This window comes from Mustelus asterias, chromosome 10, assembly GCF_964213995.1.
Source record: "Mustelus asterias chromosome 10, sMusAst1.hap1.1, whole genome shotgun sequence".
Classification (NCBI taxonomy): Eukaryota; Metazoa; Chordata; class Chondrichthyes; order Carcharhiniformes; family Triakidae; genus Mustelus; species Mustelus asterias.
In genome coordinates, this window is record NC_135810.1 from 72,998,313 (window position 1) to 73,022,579 (window position 24,267).

A 24,267-nucleotide genomic window follows, 5' to 3' on the forward strand; every position below is an offset into this window, starting at 1 on the left:
CACTCGATTGTTGTCTCTATGCCCTGATGGCCATGTCCGTCATGGTACTGGTAGATGAGCTGATTTCTGTCCTGGGTAGGGACTACATATGTGCCTGCCTTTAATATCAAACCATCCTGAATCTGTATTTTGTCTTTCCATTTCTCATATGGGGCTGGGTAGACTCCGTCTAAAATTTGTTTTAGGGAACTGTCAGTGCACTGCGCCTGGACCAGGTCGGCTATGTTAGTTGGCAAATGGTCACAGCGTTTACTCGCTCTCCTACAGGTGGCTGCCAAAACTGTCCCGTACGAGCACTGGCTTTGGCTGGTGCATCATCCTTACAGTTATCAGGTGGGGAGGTCCTATGGTGGCTTCTAACCTTAATGATCCCATATGTGGGCCCTTCGGTGGCCTGCAGAACGTATTTTAATAAGGGGGCTGATGGTAGGGGCTTTCCGTCCGCAGATACGAAGCCTCTGGCTTCCCATAATGGTAGGAACTCAGTCAGGCTGTTGCACACGTACATACTATCGGAGTGTATGTTGGCGGGGGTTGGAAATAGGTCTGGGTGGCTCACTACTTATGCGACTGCTGCTAGTTCGGCAGCTTGAGCACTCAAATGGCTGGGTAGTTTGAGGGCGAGTTCTATTAGTGGCTGTCCCTGTTGATTTTCCACATAAATGCCACATCCTGTGATTCTGGTCCCATTCTCTATGGTGGATGAATCGTCTACATTGATTCTCATGGCTGAGTCTGTCCGTTGGGTGGCTGTTTGTTTTGTCCCCGATCGTCTCTCCTGTTGTTTTGGGATAAACGGACCTGTGGGGTTCTTGGTGGCTATAACCTGACACTCATGCGGATCTCCCCCATAATTTAAATTATCTGCCAGGAACGTGGGCACTTTAGTTCGCTTTACAGTGATGTCCCTACCCTGTAGTAGTAGTGTCCAACGAGCAGCGCGAACCTGGCTTACTGAGCCATCTTTAAGGCGGCCAACCAGCAGAAGCTGGGTTGGGGTGTGTTCAGTGAGGACGGTTATTGGGTTCAAGTCCGGTGATATCGGCGAAATGCTGCACGGCCCAAAATACCGCAAGTAGGTGTCGTTCACACCCGGAGAAGCCTTGTTCGACTGGGTCTAATACTCGTGAGGTGTAGGCTACTAGGCCTGGTCTATCTACCATGTCTTTCTTGTAATAATACTGCTGAAAGTGTGTGGTCGGTAGCTGCAACTTCTAAGGCGTATGGTAGATCTGGGCCAGGGACTAGTAAGGCTGGCGCTGTGGCGAGGGCGCGCTTTAAATCGGTTACTGCAGCTGTGTGCTGCGCAGTCCACTTCCAGGTTGCGTTTTTCTTTAGCAATTCGGAAAGTGGGACTGCCTTGGTGGTGAAGCCGTCTATATGGTTCCGACAGTACCCTACTAGACCTAGGAAAGATCGGAGGGCACTCACATCTCGGGGCAGTGGAAGGTGCACGATGGAGTCTATCCTTTTCTGTTCAATCTCCCTCTTCCCATGGGTAATCACTGTAACCAGGTATGTAACCTTGGGTTGCAAAATTTGGGTCTTTTTCGGGTTGACTTTGCAGCCTAATGAGTGGAGCAGTGCGAGTAATTCATCCAGCAATGTTATATGTTCCTCTTTGGTGTTAGTCTGTAACAATAAATCATCTACATATTGGACCAAGCACTCGGGTCGGGAAAAATTTCCTAGTCCAGTGGCTAGTCGCCTGTGAAAGATGGACGGGGAATTATGGAAACCCTGTGGTTGGCAGGCAAGTCCAAGTGTATTGCTGTCCTTGGAAGGTAAAGGCAAACTTGTACTGGCAAGACCAATTTAAAGGGATGGACCAGAAGCTATTACTAATATCTAGTACCGTGAAAAACTTTGCCTGGGCTCCCTGTCTCATCATCGTGATGGGGCTTGTGGCTACTGTGGGGGCCGTGAGTGGGGTAACCTTATTTAATTCCCGGTAGTCGACCGTTAACCTCCATGATCCATCTGCCTTCTTCACAGGCCATATCAGCGCATTATTTGTGGATGCCACTCGTCTCAACACCTCCTGCTGTAATAGACTATCAGTTACTTTGGCCAGCTCCCCCTCTGCCTGTCTGGGGAAACCGTATTGTCTCTGTGGTTTCGGATCCGGCCCTTCAATTAACACCTCCCCAGGTATCTGACCACAATCATGTTTATGCCGCGCAAACACCCCATTGTTTCTTTGAAACACCTCCCTGATGGCTGGATCACTGCTCATCATTCAGGGATCAAACCAGAATTCCCCTATTGTGCTAATCCTATTAGCATATGTCCCGACTGGAATGATTGATGGCGCTCTGCTAATCGTAGCCATCTGCCAAATGCATCGATTAGCTGGATCGAATGAAAGATTCCATTCATTCATATAATCGGACCCCAGGATGTGTTCAGCGCTTGGGGGAAGGTCAACTAACACTACCAGATGGTCACACACCATGTTATCTAGACGGACTTGTACAGGGCTTGTCTTGTAATGCGTCCCTCCTGCATGTGTTCTGTGAATCCACTGAGCGTAATTGTGCCCGTAGTTGGCCAAGGGGTGTCTGTTTTTAATTTTGATGCATTTAGGGTAGTTCGGGAGCCTCCGGTATCCCAAAGGAATTCTACAAGGTGGCCGTTAACTATGGGTCTCCCTACGCTATTCCACCTGGTGCTACAGATCCAGGTTGGGGAGGCCGGGCACCGTCAATTTAGAGTTCCATAGGCGGGGACAGTTGGATACAGTGATGGGCTCGTGCTTACAGTATGCATTGGGTGACTAGGACCTTCCATCGGTGGTGGGCAGTGTTCTCTCTCGCACCTAGGAGCTGCCCTAACTGTGGAGCCGGTGGTCCTGGTAGTCTTGGGGACCATGTATGTGGTGGTGGCGGTCTCCTAAAATCTCGGGCGAAGTGTCCTGGCTGCCCGCAATTAAAACATGTTCCTCTATCTCTCCCTGGGACTACTGTGTAAGGTGGAGCTGTATTTCTCTGGTATTGGTGATCCCCTCTACCCTCGCTTCTCCATGCTGGACCCTGGCTAGCCCTCATCGGAAGCATTCTCGCCTCCCTTTCTGACCGTGACATTGGGGCTCCCTGAACTTCCTGTTCCCAGACTCGAGCTAAGCGTCGGAGAACCCATGCTTCATTGTGTGTGGTCTCTGTGGGGTCAAAATTAGCGCAGGCTTTCTTGCCTTCCTCTGTGGTGTGTGAGACTAATGTCCTAGCCCATTTGGATGAATCGGCTTCATTCAATCTAGCCCGATCTAATTCCCCATATACTCCCGTGAAGTGGATCCATAAATGACCGGCAAAGGCAGTCGGATGTTCCCCTTTCCTCTGCCTACATTTGTTTAACCCATTTACAGGATCCCCTTTATTAAATCCTACCGCGGTCAATATCGCTTCCTTAATTTCGTTTAAGGTTCCTTCCCCAACATTTTGAGGGGCTGGCAGGGCAGACCGTACAGACGTGCTGAAGCACATGACTATCAGCTTCACCTCTTCCCTTTCATCTAGCCCATGCATTATCTTCTGCTGCCTAACATCCTCAAAGAAACTGTGTGGATTAACCGATGGCTCAAAGGTTGTGATTTTATTTGCGATTTCGGCCAATTGTGCCACCGTAAACGGGGTTGTATATGTAACAGCTGGGCCCTGAGACTCTCCTACCCGACGTTCAGTCGTCACTGGGTGCATCGGTACTGGAGGTGAATCTGGAGGTGCAGTGGGTATGACTTCCCCTGGGAAAGATGGTGGTGGACCCCAATCCTCGGTTTGTGTAACATAAAGTCTAGCATTCTCCTTTAACTCTCCCCAATCCGCATTCTCTATCTCCTCTTCCTCTACTATCCCGAAGGTTCACATAAATCCGTTCTGAACTGATAATAGGGATTCCAGCCGTGAAATTTCTCGCTGGCATTTGGAGTGGTCAGTGGTTGCCTTTCTCTGTTCTTTACTGGCTTGATGTAGCGCTTTTATTGCCTCCTACAGATCAGTGCACTTGGCTTCCAATCGTGCTACTGTTTGCTTGGCTTCACCTTTAGCCAAGACAGCGCGCTGGGCGCCTTGGGTTTGAAAATTGCTCAGATGTAACAAATTTGCCTGATTGGTTCTCCTCAATTCATCTACCTCTCTGTCCTTTTCTGCTCTTATCTGCTCTATCCTCTCCTGCTGCTGTTCCCTTAGTTTCTTAATCTCCTCCTCCTTTTCCTCCTGTGCCCACTTTGATTCTTCCAGTTCTTTACGAACTGTGTTTAATTCTTTTTCTGTTCCTAGCAGCTGTCCTAAGCAGCTCACAATGGCAATTTCTTTCTCACTTTTGTCTGCCCGTTTTCCCTGAACTTTCCTTAGGTCATCCCAATACTTCTGCCCTAGGGATCCTGGTCCCGTCTCAGTATTGGCACAAGATTCTGCCCATAGGGGCCACCCTTTCTTCTTAATAAATTCCCTGATTTTTGCTTCCCATATGGGACACTTCTCTATCTCTGTGCTGTTTCCTGTCATTCTATATTCAACGACAAGGGGTAGGGAGTTGCTTGGACTGCAGGTACGGCTTTGGGCTATGTTCTGGTCTTAATCCTTCCGGATTCTAATGTAAACCTACGGAGTTTACCCTATCCTCCTTGTTAGTAACAACGCATGCACAATAAACAATTTCCAGAAAGCAGTTGTTTGTCCAATAAGGAGTTTCCACCTGTTGGCTCTGAGTTTTAAATAATCATTCAATATAGATTCTGCGGGATTCGATATCGGAGCAACAAAGTTACTTCTTGTCGATGTCCCACCGGAGTCGCCAATTGTTGTGCCTGCCGCACAGTCTGTTTTAACCCTTATACGGTGGACAAATAACTGCGAATAGATGTCTGGTTAGTTCAATCAATATTTATTTAAGACACACAATCAATAATCATCCACCCAACTAACAATAACTTAATCTTACAGAAAAATACGAGAGTTCAAGTCCAATACAAGACCTTGACTTAACTTTGTGTGACTGGCAAGTACCCAAGCAGACATTGGCCTTTATCTGTGTGCTGGTTTCGGCCGTCCACTGCGTAGTCTGGTCCTTTGGTCTGGTCTGGTACTCTGGCTCTGGTCTTCCTTCCTTCTCGGGTGTGGTGGCTCTCCTCATGCTGGTCGTCGCTGGCGATGGTCACCGGTGTTGTAGCTCGTTCGTGGGGTCAGACAGAGAGAGAGATTCCTGGTTGTGCAGCACCCTTTATACCCCGTTGGGTTTCGCGCTCCTTTTGGCCATTGCCAATCAATCAATAAGGACTTGATCGATAAAGTCCAATCAGGTGCTGCCACATCAATCTCTGGGTGTGTCCCCAATGGCCATGTCTGCAGGTGCTGGGGGCACGTAGGGTTCACACCTCCCTCCCAAATAAGGGCTTACGGCGCCCCTATGTCTGGTAAACAACCCAGTTTGACCAGAAAGTCTCTATTGTCCTGGAGATGGCCCATATCCTGTGTATTCACCCGTCTGGGTTGCAGCCTGTTTGTCTCTGTCTTTTAGGCTGCAGCCTGTCGTTTTAGTTCTTGCCCAATTGTCCCAGAGTGCTTTACACATCGCCATTTTAGATGGCCCGTTTGGTCACAGTGCATTAGGAAGATGGATTTTTTTCAGCAACCAATTGCAGGAGTTTGGTGAGTGGAGGTTGCGGGGGGAGGATAGTGGGGAGGGCAGGTGCAGTTGTAGAAAGGAGGTCATGTGCTGAAAGCTCCAGGAATGCATACAATCTTGTCCTCATGATGGAGGGAAATGCTGATCAGTGTAAAGTGGGAAGTGAGTCAACAGTAAACCTCAACCACCACTTTCATTTTCTGCCTGTTCCGAAACCAACCAGGTAATAAACTGGAAGAAGCTCAGGCTCAGGTTAATTCATGCTTGGGCTAGTAAGAAGATGAAAATGTTCCCTTGATTTAGAATTGCTAGTGCAATGCTTCTGTTGCTGTAAAACTGGTAGGAAGTATGCTTTAGTTGGGATAAGAGTCTGTGAAAGGTGAAATGTGTTACTGATTTGTTTTGAGATGCCCACTGTCAGAGGGTTGTAATCCTCTTGACCTAGCTAAGCCCTCTCAAGTCTGATTAATCTGCTGACACTTTGTTGCAATACTTCTTCATTATTGAAAATTTGTTCTGACAAAAGACAGGAAACAGTAGTGCTTTTGATGTCTCCAATTAGTATTTACTTTTTCATATAAAAGTGCTATTGTTAAAAGTTTTTAAGGCTTGTCCAATTACAATTGAGCTAGATTAACTTTGCAATGATTTTTCCAGGAGCATTGAAATGGACAAATTGAGGAGCAAGAATCTGCAAGAGTTTAGACTTGAAATGAAATTGCATTTTTAAAATACAGAACTATCCATTTTTTGATCAACAAGACCATATTATATACAATAATCTTTTTTTTTTACAGTTAATAGTACTGTAAAACAATAATGAATTCAGTTCAATACAAATTACTCCAAAAAAGAGTATGGATGACTCCCGAGGCTTCATTTACATGTACATGCCTGGCTGAACTGTAATTACAATTATACAATTTCACTGTTAATTATAGTAATTTAATTGGCTTCAGATATCAGCACATTTTGTCCAAAATATAAAATCATTGACAGCAGTGGTGAGAATGTTAGATATCTCATTCTAGATTGAAAAGTGAACTGTTAAATACATTAGCATTAGACAATCTTTTACATTGTACAATATTATAATTAAACAAAGACGTGCTTTGTAAGAAAATAATGCACTTAAACTATTAACCATTCTAACATTTCATTAATATTTCACAAACATAAAGAGGAATAGGTGAAGATTATTAACAAAGAAATAAAATGAGATGCACTCTGTTGTAACAAAATAATACTAGCATGGATTAATAATGATATTTTGGATAAAAATGAAATGATCTGACCAGCTTTTTTATTGCAAAAGTCAAAGATCTGACGAGTTGAATATGACAGAGGAGGTGTGGTTCTCAGTTGTTACAATTGTTACAGCCTTGTGATTATAGATTGCTAATTTATTTAATCCCCTAAAGTCTATATTGGTAATAGCTGATAAAATATTAAGGCTTAGCATTATAAAATGGAGGAGGAATAATCTTTAAATCAAAATTGAATGACTTAAATTGTGTTTTAAATGATAGATAGTTGTCACTGATATTTTTATGCCCTTGAAAACCTGTCACAAACATTGATTCACTTTATCTGAGGCCTCTACTAGTGCTATTATTTATTGTCTGATGACACCTTTCACCAGTATCATGCAGAAAGGTGGTCAGTGAGCAAGTGCCCACCCAATCCTATCATATACTGTTATTCCTAAAATTGACATCAAACTTATTTTAAAATTGGAAAAAGGAAAAAATTTAAAATTGTTTAGGATACAAGATGATGCAGAGACTATTTCTTTTCTCTTTGAAGTGTCCTTTCTCGCTGATGTAATAATTTTCCCTCTTTTGTATTAAACTAACATTTTACCTTTTTTTGCTGTTGTTGTTTCGTGTTGTAGAAATACCATTTATTGGACAGAATGTTACTGGACTCTATGGAAACATCTTTCACGAGGATTGCTCGATTAACTGTCTAACGTTTTCAGAAGATTTCTAGAAAGCCTGGCTTTCATTAAGCTTTCTCCTGAAATTATGGCAGAAGATCAGAAGGACCTTCACAGAAATTTCAGGTTCAGGTCAAGTTTAAAGTTTATTTATTAGTGTCACAAGTAGGCTTACATTAACACTGCAATGAAGTTACCATGAAAATCCCCACACTCCGACACTTGTTCGGGTACACTGAGGGAGAATTTAGCATGGCCAGTGCACCTAACCAACACTTCTTTCAGACTGTGGGAGGAAACCCACACAGACACGGGGAGAATGTGCAGATTCTGCACGGACAGTGAACCAAGCTGGGAATCGTACCCAGGTCCCAGGCAGTGCTATCGTGCTGCTCTGTGCAACTGTGTTAAAAATTGAAAGATGGGTCATTTACAATGTTTCCATAATACCAATTTGACTATAGGGAATGTTCAATTATTATGAAATTTGAGGGAGACAAACATAGTTCTGAAAACAACGTGCATAATTTTTCAACTAATGTGAAGAATAATAACTTTTGTTTAGTTTTTGAAATAACACAATGCTGCTTATAAAAAGTTTAATAGCATGAAGTGAGGCTGAATTTTAAGTCAAAAACCAACCAATTAATATCTGGGCCTTAGGAAACCCTTTTAATCACCTTGAAATGAACGGCAAACATTTATAACTTCTACACACCCTCTGATCAATTTTTCTTTGACAGCTTTTTTCTAAATAGAAATTTCCTCTTTGTCGGTATTGATATCATCTTCAGTCTTAACTATGATGGTCTTTTGATTACAGATAATCTTTCATTGGTTTTTACCATAAATTGCACTTATGCTTTTTGCCTTTTGCTTATAAAATATGAAGAATGGGATTTGTCTATTATTTAGAAATTACTTTACATAGAAACCTACAAAAAGAAGCAAAAGAAATTTTGAAGTTTACAAATGTGTAGTTGGCAGTGAAGACTTATGAACAGTCAATGTGAACAGATTTGTTGTTACCCAAGCTTGTAATATTCAGCAACTGTAGATGGATTACTGGTGTGAAAGGAATGAAGTGCTGAAAGGGGGAAACAAGAGGAAAGAGTGCTGAAAAATTGCACTGGTCTTTCTTCAATCTTTTAGCAAATTCATAGACTGAAGCCTAATGTTCTTTAACATCAAGGAAGAACCAAATTTTAGGTTTGAATTTTCAATGCAAAGGTTTCCTTCAATGTACTCAGGACCCTTTCTGTAAAGTACCCATCAGCTGATAATTGGTGAAACCTCTACAACATGTGATTACTGATTCGTATCCACTGCAGTCCTTGTTGAGTGTATTGAACAAGATGTGTCATACTACTATGTAGTGTTATAGGTTCCATCTGTGCATCAAGATCATGAAAGAACTCTGAAAAGAGAAGAAACTGAAGTTACTTTGTAATGCAATGGAGTATTGATGAAAAAAAAATCACACCATGTCAAAAGTGCAAAGATAAGTTGGTCCAGAAGTTCCAATCTCCATATCATACTCCAGGGGTTCCTCCTGATCACCCCCCCCCCCCCCCCCCCCACCACCACCACCCCCCCCTGCCAAGATGTGCTACAGAACGTCTCGGAAGTCTGGACGTATTGTCTATGAATGAATTCCCTGGGAAGTTTGGACTTTTGATGAGCATTCCCTCTGCTCCCTGGACCCTCTGAAAATGTCGCCAACTCTGAATTAGAGTAGGAGACTTTGGAAGCTTCTGAATTACTTACCAGAATAGTTATCCAGGAAAGGTTAGAAGGATTAAAACAAGTTCTAATTCCTGGGTAGTCTATACAACTGACCCTCTAATCACTCACACTGACACCTCCCAACCCTCAAACCGCCCCCGACCTCCAGAATTCCCCCCTGAACCTATCACCCCCGCGGCCCTCCAAGGATCCAAAACTCGACCTGACTGCCCCCCCCAACCATCCAATTCCCACTGATCCTCTGACTCCCTGCCATTTTCATTGGGGTGGACACCTTCAGAATTCTTCATATCTGAGTAACCAGAGTCATCTCTGAATATTGTTTCTATAGAATTCTACTGCAATGTGGCCACTTGTTGGAGTTCCACGATGACACGAATGTTTGAATTGTTCAGTTATGTTCCAGAATTCCCACAGGATCTAACTACTGTATAGCTGTCATCAGAACTTACTTTCAAGAGACTCCACCCCTCCCCATTCCCCCGCGATCCTCCAATGCCCCCCCAGTATGACCTGATTCAATCTCACTACCCTACCCAGCTGGCACCCTACTGCCAGCTGTTACAAACTCAAATACTACAGTCTTTTTAGTGTTGTGTCTTCATTGATCTGAATACAAGATGGCTGCCTGCAGGGAGCACCTCTTAGCAGAGCCAGATAGGATAACCAGTAATGATTGCATTTCAAAATCCAAGCATCCCCCTTTTCATAATGAACAAAAGACACAAACATCCCCCTTTCCCTAAAGAACAAAAGACAAATTTGCATGCACTATCATGTGTGACTGAGTTACCCAAGTCACCCATTATTCCACAACTGTTCTCATACATAAACAAACTGTTCATTATTCTAGTCACTTGCTGCACATGCATTACATATATAGTTGGTAAATTGTGCACGTTGTCCTTGGCTGAATGACGTTCCTTCTTCAGGGAGTGTCGTTCCCATAGCACTTGTTGTTGCCATGATAACTGTTGCTGTTGTTCCATTTCCATTGTTGGGGATTAGTGGAGAGTGATAATCTATCTCCTGGTCTGTTCTGCCTTGCATGTGCTCCAGCTGACATTTTATAATCTCTGTGTTTTTGCACTGTCTAGTGCTTTCTTGGGAGTTAGTTTATCTTCTCTCAGTAGACTTGCTCCCATAGAATCATAGAATCCCTACAGTGCAGAAAGAGGCCTTTCGGCCCATCGAGTGTGCACTGATCCTCTGACGGATCATCTCACCAGGCCCATCCTGCATCCTTTCCCCGTAACCCCATGCATTTACCCCCCTAATTCCCCAAACCACACATCTTGGGACACTAAGGGGCACCTAATTTGCACCAATCTTGGGAAGAAACCAGAGCACCCGGAGGAAACCCACGCAGACATGGGGAGAACATACAAATGCTCACTGTCAGATCACTTATGTCTACATCAATTTTATCTTTAATGAGATTATTTTTTATTTGACCAAATTAACATGATTCTGCGAGTTTTATTGCTGCAATCACATGCTGAACAATTGGACTCCATTTCACCTTTCATTTCAACAGGAGTTTGGAATGGAAAATTTACAGCCATCTCACAGTGTTTTATTTGCAGCTTCCAGCTTGTGTTAGCTTTTCTTGTCCATACCTTTTTTTCAACAGCTTTTAGCAGGTTGGGGCATTTCAGTGTTCCTCTTTCAGTAGCTGTGGTTTCTCTTCCAGCTTTTCAAAGTTCAATCTTAGCTCTACTCCTGACACTATGGGTGGAATTTTCCCGTCGCGCCTGCCACGGGAATCGTAGCGGGCGGGACACAGACCATGCAAAGGTTCGTTGACTGCAGGCGGGTTTTTCTGGTCGTGGGGCAGCCAAAAGAACCCACCCTATGTTATGTGCTCAAAGACTACAATTTTTCTAGTGTAGTGTGTTTATTAAACTGAATGTAAGATGGTTGCCTGCAGGGAATCCCTCATGGCAGAAGTCACATGGCTACGGCAAGCCAGATGGTTCAAATTTAAGCTTATTTATTAGTGTCACAAGGAGGCTTACATTAACACTGCATTGAAGTTACTGTGAAACTCTCCTAGTCACCACACTCTGGTGCTTGTTTGGGTACACCGAGGGAGAATTTAGCATGGCCGATGCACCTGACCTTTCCTCCCACAGTCTTTTGGACTGTGGGAGGAAACCAGAGCACCCGGAGGAAACCACGCAGACACGGGGAGAATGTGTAGACTCCACACAGACAGTGACCCAAGCTGGGAATTGAACCCGGGTCCCTGGCGTTATGAGGCAGCATTGCTAACCACTGTGCCACCGTGTCACCCTGGGACATGTAGTAATGACTGCATTTCAAAACCCTAACACCTGGCACACTACCTACCCTGCCACCATACCCACCTGCCAACCTACCCACCCTGCTACCCTACCCAGATGGCACCTTAGCCACCTTGCCACCTTACTCAATCACAAACAATCATTCACTAACACAGTGAAAAGCCTTGGGACATTTAAATAGCTTTTCATATGTTATTGGGAGAAGACTTGCACAAGTACGACAGATAGTGCTGTAAAAAGGGCTTTTTCATGCAGTGAGTGGCTTGGATCTGGAATGCACAACTCGAGTGTGAGGTCAATTGAGTCTTCCAAAAATTTATTGGATCATTATTTGAAACGGAAAAATTTGCAGGCAAGTGGCTCTCGGAGACTTGCTCTTTCAGAGAGTCAGCAAAAACAAGATAGGCCAAATGGCCACCTCTGTGCTGCAACCGTTCTATGGTTCTATCAATTAAACATAAAAATGATTGAAAAACTCTTGAATGATAAAATGCTGATAAAAATCAGTTTGGGCGGAATTTTCCCGTCCCGGGAATTGTAACAGGCGGGACACGGACCATGCTAAGGTCCATTGACCTCGGGCGGGATTTTCCGGTCTTGGGGTGAGCGCAGCTAGAAAATCCCGCTCTTTGAGTGTGGTAACAAGGGTTAGACATTGTCAGGGTGCGATTTGTAAGATGAAAAAGTGCGAGTTACAGCTTAGTAGCTTAGCAAACTTCTCTGAATTACTAGTAAATCCTACAAATTTAAACTGGACAAGCAACTTGCTTGAAGTGCTCTTTTAAAACTACTCCCAAAATACATATCTATGGAACACTGGAGGAGGATCAGTCATATGTACTTCAACATTCTTATGTTTTCAGGTTCAATGTTTACATTATTCTGTTTCCGAACCTCACCTTGTGCATTTGTGAATGTTATCTCATTATTAGACCTGGGAGAGGGAAGCAGAAATTTCCTGTACATTATCTCCCAATTGAGCCAAAATGTATACCTTTGTTCTCCTTGGTCAGTTTATCAGCCATTTCCCAGTAGTCGTAACTGTAGAGAATGCTGTTGGTGATGTAGACATGGTTGGCAGCCAACTGATGAATGCGTTGTGGAATGTTAATGGTTGAAGAAGGAGATGATCTAATGTTACTGGAACTGCTCCCATGTGATCCAGCTGAACTAACAAGGGAGGGCGGAGACAACATTGGTGAAGATGTTCTTATGCACCTGGGAAGGCAAGTATAAATATAACTAAAACAATACAGAAAGAACATTGGCAGCTTTTCTTCATAAAATGGAAGAATTTAATTTAACAAATTATTTTTTGATTTGTCAAGCTTTTGGGGGCTATGTTAGCTTTGATTTTTTTTCTGAGATTTTAGATTGATAAAAAAGAGCATTACTTAAAAAATCAGAGTAAAAGTAGGCTACTTGGACCCTCAAGCATATTCTAGCATTTAATAAGATCATGACTGATCCTCAAACTCAACTTAACTTTACTTTTGTTCCTGATCTCCATATCCTGCATTCCCTCAAAATCCCTAAAAATATCAGTCTCATCCTTGCATATGCTCAATAACTGAGCATCCACAGCTTTCTGAAGTGGAGAATTTCAAACTTCCATGACCATCTGAGTAAAGAAATTTACTTCAGCTCAAACCAAAATGGCTGACCCCTTACCCTGAAATATGCTTCTGAGTTCTAGAATCTCCAGCTAGGGGAAATAGTCTCTCAGTATCTACCTTGTCAAGTCCTCTCAGAATTTTTTATGTTTCAATTAGATCACTTCTTATTCTTCTGAACTCCAGGAGTAAAGACCCATTCTATCAATCTCTCATCATTGGACAACCCTTTCAAACCAGGAATATGTGCGACTGCTCCTAGATCATTCAATTATTTGTTTTCACCATAGTCTTAGTGGAGACATTAGCACTGCTTTGTATCTTTTCTGGTTTTCTTCAAGCCTTCCTCTGTCCATGTCTCAATGCAATCTACCTATCCAATTTTTCTTCTTCATTTTCTGTTTTTATCCTCAGTTTCCCCTTCAATTAGTGACAGGAGAAGGCTGTCAGATTTTTGTTTCCAATGTCCACAATTGTTTATCTTTCTCTCTCCAACCTTACTTAGCAACACTTTTCATTCCTGAATTTCTACTCTAGATCTAACCCATTCATTTGCTTTTTTTCTCCATCCAATTGATTCTGAGCACACACACATTTCAAAAACTATGATCCTCCTCCCATCCTCTTCAGAGTCCAACTCTTGCACCCACAGAGTATGACATTGATAATGTTGATAATAACATATAATGACTATACCAGATGTTTTTCAGCTTCATACTGATGTCTTTGGACTTCTAGATGCTATTTCAGTCACTGGCCACACCTCTTGCCATAGCTAATCTAACGTGGATTTCATTCTTGGGTTATCACCAAGTCAAGTTACGTGAAATTGTCCACTGCCTCTATCACAGTGGTTAGCACTGTTGCTTCACAGTGCCAGGGACCCGGGTTCGAATTCCGGCTTGGGTTGCTGTCTGTGTGGAGCTGCACGTTCTCCCTGTTTCTGCGTGGGTTTCCTCCGGGTGCTCCAGTTTTCTCCCACAGTCCAAAGACGTGCTGGTTAGGTGCATTGGCCATGCTAAATTCTCCCTCAGTGTACCCGAACAGGCGCCTGAGTTTGGCAACTAGGGGATTTTCACAGTATCTTCATTGCAGTGTTAATGTAAGCCTACTTGTGACACTAATAAATAAACTTTAAAATCTCAGGGCTTCCAATCTTAACTTTTCCATTGCCATTTAGAGCCATAGGGCAGAATTTAACGAGAATGATTCTAAGTGTCCAGCTAGTGTGAAAATGGGAGAGTTCCTGATCTGTTTTTTGGGTGAGTTTTCATGACCAATCTTACGTACTTAGTCATTGAAAAAATGGTGTAGACAGTTTCTAGCTGCTGCAGGCAGTGGGTTGGGATTATTTCACCAGCCAGCCTGTAGAGGGAGTTACCGCGTATGTACAGACTTCTGATGCTGCAAATGCACAATTCTAACAGCAGGGATCTGACAGACAGAGGGAGAGAGAGCTATCAGACCGCTACTGCTGCAGGCAACCTCAACAAACTCCCCCCCTCCCCCCCACCCTGCCCCACAATCGCGGGAGCCTGCGGCCCATCGTGAACCCCACAACGCATGATATCTAGCCCCTACGTCCCCCCATGACCCAGACTGACCATACCCTTGATGCCCTGCCGAGGTGCCAGGCTGGCAGTGCCAAGGTGCCAGGCTGGCACTGCCCAATGAGCACCCCCTTGCTCTTGGCCTCCCTTGCGGGCCTCAATGGCCTCTGGTTCCACTGGTGATTGAGCGCCGGGCTCACTAAACAGATGCAAATAAGCATTTAAATAAATTTCAATGAATTATTCAGCCTTTTGCCCATTTCCGGCAAGAGGCTAACTTCGCTACAAGTCCGGCTCTTGTAAGATCATGAGAGTTGAAAAATTGGGCATGATCCTGATTTCTTGGCTCTCGCATGATTTTACATCAATGGAAGGGACAAGACAAGGTGAGCCGGTAAAATCTCAGCCACAATGTTAGTCTTTGCCTCATTTATGATCAGGCTAAAATACTTTTCACTTAGCCTGCCAACATCTCTAACTCTTACTTTGTTCTACCCAGGTAGGAGTAATGTGGTCAATAAGTAAAGGTCCTTTTGAGATTTCCTTTAAGGTATTTTGGACATGGAAATGTATCCTTGTGATTTGGTTTTCTTTATCCACTTCACTTAGCATGAAGAAATACAGAAAGAGATTCCTATCCTCCCAACTAGTTTAGCTATGATATTGTACTGTAGCAGTATCAGAGAATCATTGAACAATATCACACACGAGACAATTCAGCCATCATGACAATTCTGACTTCTTGGAAGAGCTATCCAATTAATCCTACTCTCAGACTCTATCCCCATAGTCCTGCAATTTTTTCCTTTCAAATATTTATTACATTTCCTTTGAATGTCACCCTTCAATCTCTTTCCCAGATTTTTAGGAACCTTTTAGGTAGTAACATTCCAGGTCACAAAAACTGACTGTGTTTAAAAAGATTATTTCCACATCTCTAGCTTTTTTTGACAACACCTTATCCTCTGTTAACTGACCTCTATTAAATTTTCTCTTCATCTTCTCTGGTCTAAGGAGAACCGTCACAGCTACTTCAATTTCTCCACATAAATGATACCTTCTTGTAAATCTCTTTTCAAAGAATCATAGAATCCTACAGTGCAGAAGGAGGACATTCGGCCTATCAAGTCTGCACCAACCACAATCCCACCCAATCCCTTTCCCCATAACCTCATGCATTTACCCTAGCTAGTCCCCCAGACACTAAGGAGCAATTTAGCATGGCCAATCCATCTAACCCGCACATCTTTGGACTGTGGGAGGAAACTGGAGCAGCCGGAGGAAACCCATGCAGACACAGGGAGAATGTGCAAACTCCACACAGAATCGGGAATCGAACCCGGGTTTCTGGCACTGTGAGGCAGCAGTGCTAGCCACTGTGCCACCCTTTTTCACCCTCTGCAAAGTCTTGGCATCCTTCCCAAAATGCCACATCCAAAATGGAACATAATACTCCAACTGATGCCTAACTGGTGTTTTACAAAGGTTTCAAATTCATTCTTTGATTCTTTTTGACTTGAGGATATTGAACACATTGCAAGGAGGCCATTTAACTTGAAATAGTGCAGATAAGGCAGTAAAGAGCCACTTTTAAAGGTATTGTCTGAAGAAATGCTGGCTGTTGCATTGAGCAGAATATTCAAATTGGGGTAGAGTGGTTGGGCATAAAATAAGCACGATTAACCTAACCATTATGCACACAATTTGACTTTTCTTTTCAATTGGGATATATATCACTTGCTTTATGTCACCTCTAAAGTTGATCTTTCTGGTCATTGGACTGAATTTTCCCATCCCACCCGCCACGGGAATTGTAGCGGGCGGGACAGGACCATGCAAAGGTCCGTTGACCTCGGACGGGATTTTCCGGTCTTGAAGCAAGCACGGCTGGAAAATCCCGCCCACTGTTTCAGAGTTACTTGTGCAAAGTACGATTTTAGGTCAAACGAAAGAAACACACACTTACTTGCCACTGGCACCCCACAGATTTGAAGTTTTAGCTGTTTCACCAGAATCCTGCAACATTAAAATAGGTATATTTTAGACATAAATATGCTGTTTTTGCATGTATGAATAGAAATCCTTTGTGTTTTATAAAATCAAATATATTCAGAATGGCAATACAACTTATCAAGAACAATAGGATATTAGACATAGTCAGTCACAAGAGGAGCATCTAGATGGGCTGAATGGTTTCCCTCACAGAATGTTATAGCACAGAAATAGGCTGTTTAACTCATCAAGTCTGCACTGGTGTTTTTGATCACATCATCCAAACAAATCCCACCCTCTTGCTTGTTCCTACACTGAAAGGGAGAACCTCAATAGGTTATAAGATTTTTAAACCATTAGACATTAAAGCACTGACAGAACTACCAGCATTAAGTTAAATGACTTTTAAAACAAGCTTATGAGCTAACAAGAAAGCAGTTTACACATATGAGATGCAAGTGATTATGGTGTTAAAACACATATGCTGATATTTTGAATGTATTAATGTATTTTTTAAGATATATTGTCCATTTCAACTAACAACAATTTGCTGCAAAGCATCATGGTAAAAAGCATTAGGATGAAGTCATATTTCAAGAGAATGTTGAAACATTGGGAATATGCAAGATTTATCAGTAAAGTTTTGAACAGAGAGATCATTTAGGACACAATCACATTTCATGAACAGGGTTTATTCACTACCTAGTTAAGATGGATGTATGCCCAAACGTGGAGTCATGTGTTAATCTGGTTTGGCAGTGATCTTTCAGGGAATCCATGATTACATTCATTTGAACTTTGGGTTAGCATCTGAGATTACTAGGCAGCACAGGAAATGGGGTCAGCCAAGACAGGAGTTAGCTTCCAGATTTTACGGACTAATAAAATGCCATTATGCCAGAGGATAAGGTGCAATTGGCTAAGATTTATGACAGGTATTATTGTTGATTTGTGTATATTGTAGATGACTGATTTTAAGCTAATGAAAGGCGGGTGTTATTGTTAAGAAAACCTATAATTAATCTATTTTCAATTGTAAACGTCAGATTTCATCAGAGAGGTCTCTCTCAGAATTGCCCTGGCCCTTTGATGGTCTCCTAGCAGCTGCTGGTAAAATAAAGTTACATCTTTAAACGGAGACACTGTCTTTGTGAGTCTTGTATTGTCTGAAGTTTGGGCAGTACCCGTCACCTTGGGTACCCCACCAACACATACTCATCATTCCTCTTTATTTCAAACAACCAAGATCCATTTAAAATAATTTATGGACTAAAATAATTTATGGGGGAGGGGGGGAGGAAGGGGGGGAGGAAGATAGTTTGTTACAGAGAATCTTGCATTCCAATTGTACTTTGTGTAAATTAAGTGATATGTGCAAGGTGCCATTTATATGACTGGAATTAGTTTGTAATTCCAGCTTGTTGACTTATCCCTGAATCTAATTTAATACTAACACCCTTATACAAATTACCTGAAATATCCACTTCGCTTAAATAGTCAAAGATCCTGAAATATTGTAATAATGACAAAAATTGAACCACAATTCAAATTTCAAAAGTTATGTGCATCATGTGCTAATTTTTCTTGAAAATTCTATTTCATTTTATTTTAATTGGTTCTGGCTTTGTTTAAACTTTGAGTTTATGATTTTTGATGTCTGAGCAGAGGCTTTCAGCAATTTACTGTCACTCTGCTTAAAATCACCTTCAGTGAAACATTGTTAAGATGATTAGGCTGGAAGTGAGTGAAGCACTAGAAATGAAAGCCCCAGTGGTAGCTGGTGCTTAGTTTCCAAAAGATTCCTTCATCTTAAGCAGTTCTCTCTCATCAACAAAATGACATGGACTTCAAAGGTCGAATGGCATATTTGCATGCCATAATGCCTCTATGGCTTGATCAACTAGCAAAATAAAAATCATTGTAAAGTCCATGCAAAACTGATACGCTACAGTTTGTTGAATTAATTCTAGTTTCACAGTTAATTCTAAACTAACTGATTTGACATTTTCCAAAGAAAAATTGTAACATCTTTCTTTGGAGGTTCATTAGTGAGTTGAAGAAAGGTAATGCAGAAAAATAAATAAATGGAAGTTTCAGCGCATACCCAGGTTTTCCAATGGTTTTAACATACACCATTATGATCATTCATTGTGAAAAGGGACAACAGAGAGTAGGCAGCATGAGGGCACAGTGGTTAGCACTGCTGCCTCACAGCGCCAGGGACCTGGGTTCGATTCCCAGCTTGGGTCACTGTCTGTGCGGAGTCTGCACATTCTCCCTGTTTCTGCGTGGGTTTCCTTCCACAGTCCAAAAGACGTGCTGGTTAGGTGCATTGGCCACGCTAAATTCTCCTGCAGTGTATCCGAACAGGCGCTGGAGTGTGGCGACTAAGGGATTTTCACAATAACTTCATTGCAGTATTAATGTAAGCCTACTTGTGACCACTAATAAATTAACCTTATTTTTTCATATTCCTTGAAACCACATTCTTACATTTAGTTTTATAATCCCGGTATCAGATATGTATGAAATTGTGCCCATGATATTCCACACCTATTAACCGTCCTTATTCCATTCACTTGTACAATGACTTCATTCTGACATTAGACACCTATAATTTGTTTACAAATAGGGAGAGACCAAAAACACACTGATCCAATGGCACAAAGTTCTGCAAAATATCTGCTTAAAATTACATTTGTTATGAAAATTGGTTTTGCTAAACAGTCAAAATATTAAAAAGGAACAATACCTCTTTTTTTCTAAAACTGCAGCAATGACTGGTGTGTTTGAACTTAAGTGGTTGAGGACAGTACTGACACAGGTCCTTCTGATGCACAGTAGCATGTGCAATACTACTGTTTAGTACTTCTTTCCTGTTACACTAGGTCAAAGGGCAAAAAGGTACAATTAATTGGATCAGAGAGTCTTCTTTTATTGTCTAAATGAAAGAACATTGCCTCTGTTGTAGACAACCCACAATTTTCTATTGAGTATGTCTGTGGCAACGTTCCTGAGCTAAACCTACATTTGTGGAAAATGGCTTTACTGTATTTGAGAAGAAAATTATGATTACTGATACTCCAAATAGCATTTACAGTTTAAATGTCATTTTCAGGAAACTGTTTTTCAATCGTGCAGTGTATAATGTTTTCTACCAATTTAGGAATGTTTTACCAAAAGATTTAATTCCTTTTTTATGAAATTGTAGGGTCAACTATATCGGATACAGTAATAATCTCTCAAGGGATGGTTTATAGATGTCCCTATGAAGTTTTGATTATTTTGGATTTGTTCATACATATTCATTCTAGACCAACTCAGGACTATGTTACAACCTCTGAAGAGAGCGGTACTTTAAAAAAGACATTTAAATTTCAGTGATCAACTGAAAAGATCACATGACAAGATTTCAAGTTTTAAGACTTTTACTGCATTAAAAATCTAAAAGCAACATTGACGAATGCAATATTTGTAGGCAATTTATACTCTCAACTGTAGAAAGGTTCTGCCATTTAACTTTTACAATGACCAAACATTCATTAAGTGGACACTTTATTCTCCTGGAACTAGTCCAAAGCTATTCTCTGCTTCCAATGACCAACTTCCTTTTACATTTCCCAGCCGGGTAATTTCTAATCCCAGAATTGACATTCACTGTGAGGATTACACTGGAAATTCCTTCTCCTTAGCTGAAGCTAGGAAAATCGTTCAGCCTCTGTTAGATCATTATGAATTTGGTCTATTCAATCTGAGCATAAGCATTCTGTGTGGTGAACAGTAGGGTCAGCATTTTCTTTGCTTCGGGTGCAGGTTTAGTTGCCTCTTTATTCTTGCTCTCTCTCCCTCAGATTCTTGCATACTTATTTATGTCCATTAGGTTCAGTGGATTCTTCAGAAACCTCATAACTCTATACAACAATGGTTTTCTGTGGACTTCTCCCTATCTAAAGTACATTTCTAAGGCATCATGAATCACATGGGCCTTGCATCCAGGTAGAAGTGCCAATTACTTATCTTTAGATCCCCAACTCCATTCTATCTTGGGATTAAACAATCAGTTCAAAGTGCAACTGTTTATAAAATCTAACATTCTTAACACCGTCCTGTGAGACTCAGAGACTAACAGTCTACCAACAGTTAGCGCAGATGGTCTTGCCATGTTCACAGGTGTGAACAACTTGCACCTTCTCAGCAAATCTCTTGATCTGGGCCCTTCTTATCCCTATAGAAACCAAGGTTTGCTGTCTGGCAAAATTCAAAACAGGTCACATTAACCCTTTCATTCCTCCATTTTAGCTTAAATTAACCAGACAGTCCGAAAACATAGCAATCTTATAAACTTCATATTTGTAACAAATGCAAATATATCCGCAACTTATCTCACTGCTTTTGATTTAAAAAACACAGAATCACTAACAGCCGTATACTGAATTCCCGAGGAAATTACCTTAATCCTTTATTTGGTATCTGAATTGAAGCTAAAAGTAAGTAAATAGATTGAATACAAGACTATCATTCAAACTATATTCAAGAACATTCATTAACATTCATTAACTATATTCAAGAACATTCATTATGTTCTCACAAGAGAGGGTCAGTTAAAGTTTATGAAGCTATGAAGATTCAGAAACTGTATCAAGTATTTACCTTGAAATAGTTGATCAAGGCTTTAGAATATTTAACAGCATTATCCCTCTTAAGTCTGAACATCCTCCAATAAAGCAATGCCAAACAACGGTAACTGCAGAGATCAAAAATAACAATATCATAAACTGTGCTCAGATAAGTGATACATGTTGACAATCACAGTTGTATGGTCTACATCTAAAAAAGGAAATAGTTCTATAAATTCAAAAATTCTTATCTAATCTAGAACATTTTAAAATCACTGCTATAACCTTTTAAAAACAAAGGGTTGAATTTTTCAGCCGTTCCCACTGGCAGGATATTCCCATTCCACTAATGGTGGCCTTCCTCTGGGGTTCTTTGGTGGATGGTGCGAGCCATGCAAAATGTCGTAGACATCGGCATTTTTGATCTCTGCAGTTACCACCAGCAGCCAATTGTGGGCCAACTCTGCTGCTGGAAAACACACTGCAGGGCGGCCAGAAAATTCCACCCCACATTTTTCACATCAACAAGTAAACAAAAGAAAGCACAGTGGCCTGATTTTGCTGTAACAATAGTAGTAAGGCTATGAGCATCATTGTTATTGCAGAGTAAATTTGACAACTTCTAGTGTCCGCACATGTCAAGTAGGCATGGAGCCACAGACTCTTCTGTCAGAGATATCCCGCTTCTCCATGTGGTGTGCTTTTGTAGAGTCCTTGCTAATACAGCATTTAAATCACCGTAATGTCATAAACGTGTGGTACATATCCACTAATTCTTCAGTGAAGGTGGATTTTTAAAAAAAGACTAGAGCATTTAGGAGTGAGCTTTAAGGGTGTGATAAGTGATAATTAGTGCTAAACCACCTCTCTGGCCCGAAAGAAATTTAAAGTGTGGAGTCTCATTCCCTCAGAGGAAAAATCAATGTTGCAATTTTCAAAGAAAATAATCATTTTTAAAAGTTTTTTTTCTTTTTCCTTTACATCTCTCTCCCTTAAACCCATCTGTATGTTCCAATCTTTATTTTGTTTTCTATACGTTATTTAACTATCATTTATATTGCCTGTTTTTTACTCCATGGTTTGCATTCTACATGGCTCAGTCAGGGTACTTTAATTTCATTGGTTGATGATCCTCGCTGTTGCATGTCCTGCTCATAGACATCACAGACCCTCTGGACGGAGCGCCACACTGGATCAGACCCAATTAGTGAAATTCACCATTGACAAGTTCATGAAAAGTCCCTGGGCAACTGCACTGGAGGTGAACAGAAGAAAATGTTCCTTCACCACTGGCAGAAATACCCAGTAAGAAGTCTAACAACACTAGGTTAAAGTCCAACAGGTTTATTTGGTAGCAAAAGCCGTGGCTTTTGCTACCAAATAAACCTGTTGGACTTTAACCTGGTGTTGTTAGACTTCTTACTGTGTTTACCCCAGTCCAACGCCAGCATCTCCACATCAGAAATATCCAGGCCAATGACATTTGGAATGTTACAAAGGCTATTTTAAAAATGCAATATGAAACAAATTCATAATTAAATACTTTAGATTGCCAAGTTTAGGAAATGTTTCAATGAAATAATTTGAAAATGTTAAACTTAAGGGATGCATTTTAACTTCAAGAAGATTCATGCATATTTAGAAATCTGCCTATAGCAATATGCTGCAGCCACTGTGACAAAGAGTAATTTGTGTGTTAATGAATCATGCATTGCATTTGTGTTTCCGCAGTGACCTGGGACATTAGATTCCCTATTATGGAAATGACATATTGATCTGAGCCATCCATGCCAAGAATCCACACTTGTGTGGGAAGGGATCGTAGGTGAAGAGTGGGAGGTAATTTATCTCAGTGACAGTCTTACTAATGAATAGTATAATGTGGAAGAAATTGTAGGGATAGCTCACATACTTCCTGTAACTCAGAGTAACAAAAATGAGAGAAAAACAATGTTGAAGGCTAATCTATTAGGTCTGTTATGGGAGTAGAGTCCAGCAAGAGAAAACTTACCAAGAAAACCTACTGACCATGAGTTTTGACCTGGTCAAGCACAGAAAAAACAATCAGGAAAAGTTAATATTTGTCCACTGATATTGAGAAATTATAAGGAGGAGATGGACAGATTTTTAATTAGTAATGGGTTGAAGGGCTATGGTGAATGGGCAGGAAAGTGAAGTTGAGGCTGAGACAAGATTAGCCATAATCGTATTAAATGGCAGAGCAGGCTCAAGGGACTGAATTGTCTATTCCTGCTCCTAGTTCTTATGTTCTTATGTTCTAATATGGGATAGTGTGGTTCATTTATTTTTATACATGGTAGGCAGAAGTAAAGTGAATGAGTTTTGATTATAATAGTCACTCTGTGCTTTCACATGCTATCCAGTGTTTGGGAAGAAATAGAGAAGTGCATCCAAGGGCACAAGTTAAAGGCGTGAACTCCAGTTCAGATCACACTATTGTATAATTAAATGTTGGGCAGTGCAGGCTCAACGCTAAATGTACAATGCACAGATTACACACAGGGACAACCAGTACCTCTGAACTGGAGAGAAATTTGTAACGCATAGTTAACATCATGCAAGTCAAACAAAGCAAAACAAAATATGTTAAATGTGCAAAAGTGTGAACATACTTCCAAGTATTTCCACCCTGCTGTACATACTTTCCTCATATTTTGCTAGTTACCACTGTTGGGAGGGTGTAAGATCCAGCTGAGGTCTCAGATTTCTTTATTATTATCTCTTTTACACTATAGTTATCTAGTTTCAACCAATGTCTTCTACTAGCATGTGTTTAAAAATGTATCCCTGCACAGTCTCATGTGCAAATACCACAGATTCTGGATTCTTATTGTACCTGGTAAAATAAGATGAATTGGAACA

At 41.4% G+C, this 24,267-nt stretch overlaps 1 protein-coding gene across 1 annotated transcript in view; it reads right to left on the reverse strand.

The window, feature by feature from the left end:
* Positions 1-8,856: 8,856 nt before the first annotated feature.
* Positions 8,857-24,267, reverse strand: part of aff3 (AF4/FMR2 family, member 3) — a 147,150-nt gene continuing 131,739 nt past the window's right edge. The window contains exons 12-16 of the mRNA XM_078221940.1: positions 21,419-21,512; positions 19,521-19,652; positions 16,743-16,792; positions 12,608-12,831; positions 8,857-8,978 (exon numbers count right to left, since the gene is read on the reverse strand). Coding sequence (XP_078078066.1) covers positions 8,857-8,978; positions 12,608-12,831; positions 16,743-16,792; positions 19,521-19,652; positions 21,419-21,512 — 622 coding nt within the window. The remainder of the gene's footprint in view (positions 8,979-12,607; positions 12,832-16,742; positions 16,793-19,520; positions 19,653-21,418; positions 21,513-24,267) is intronic.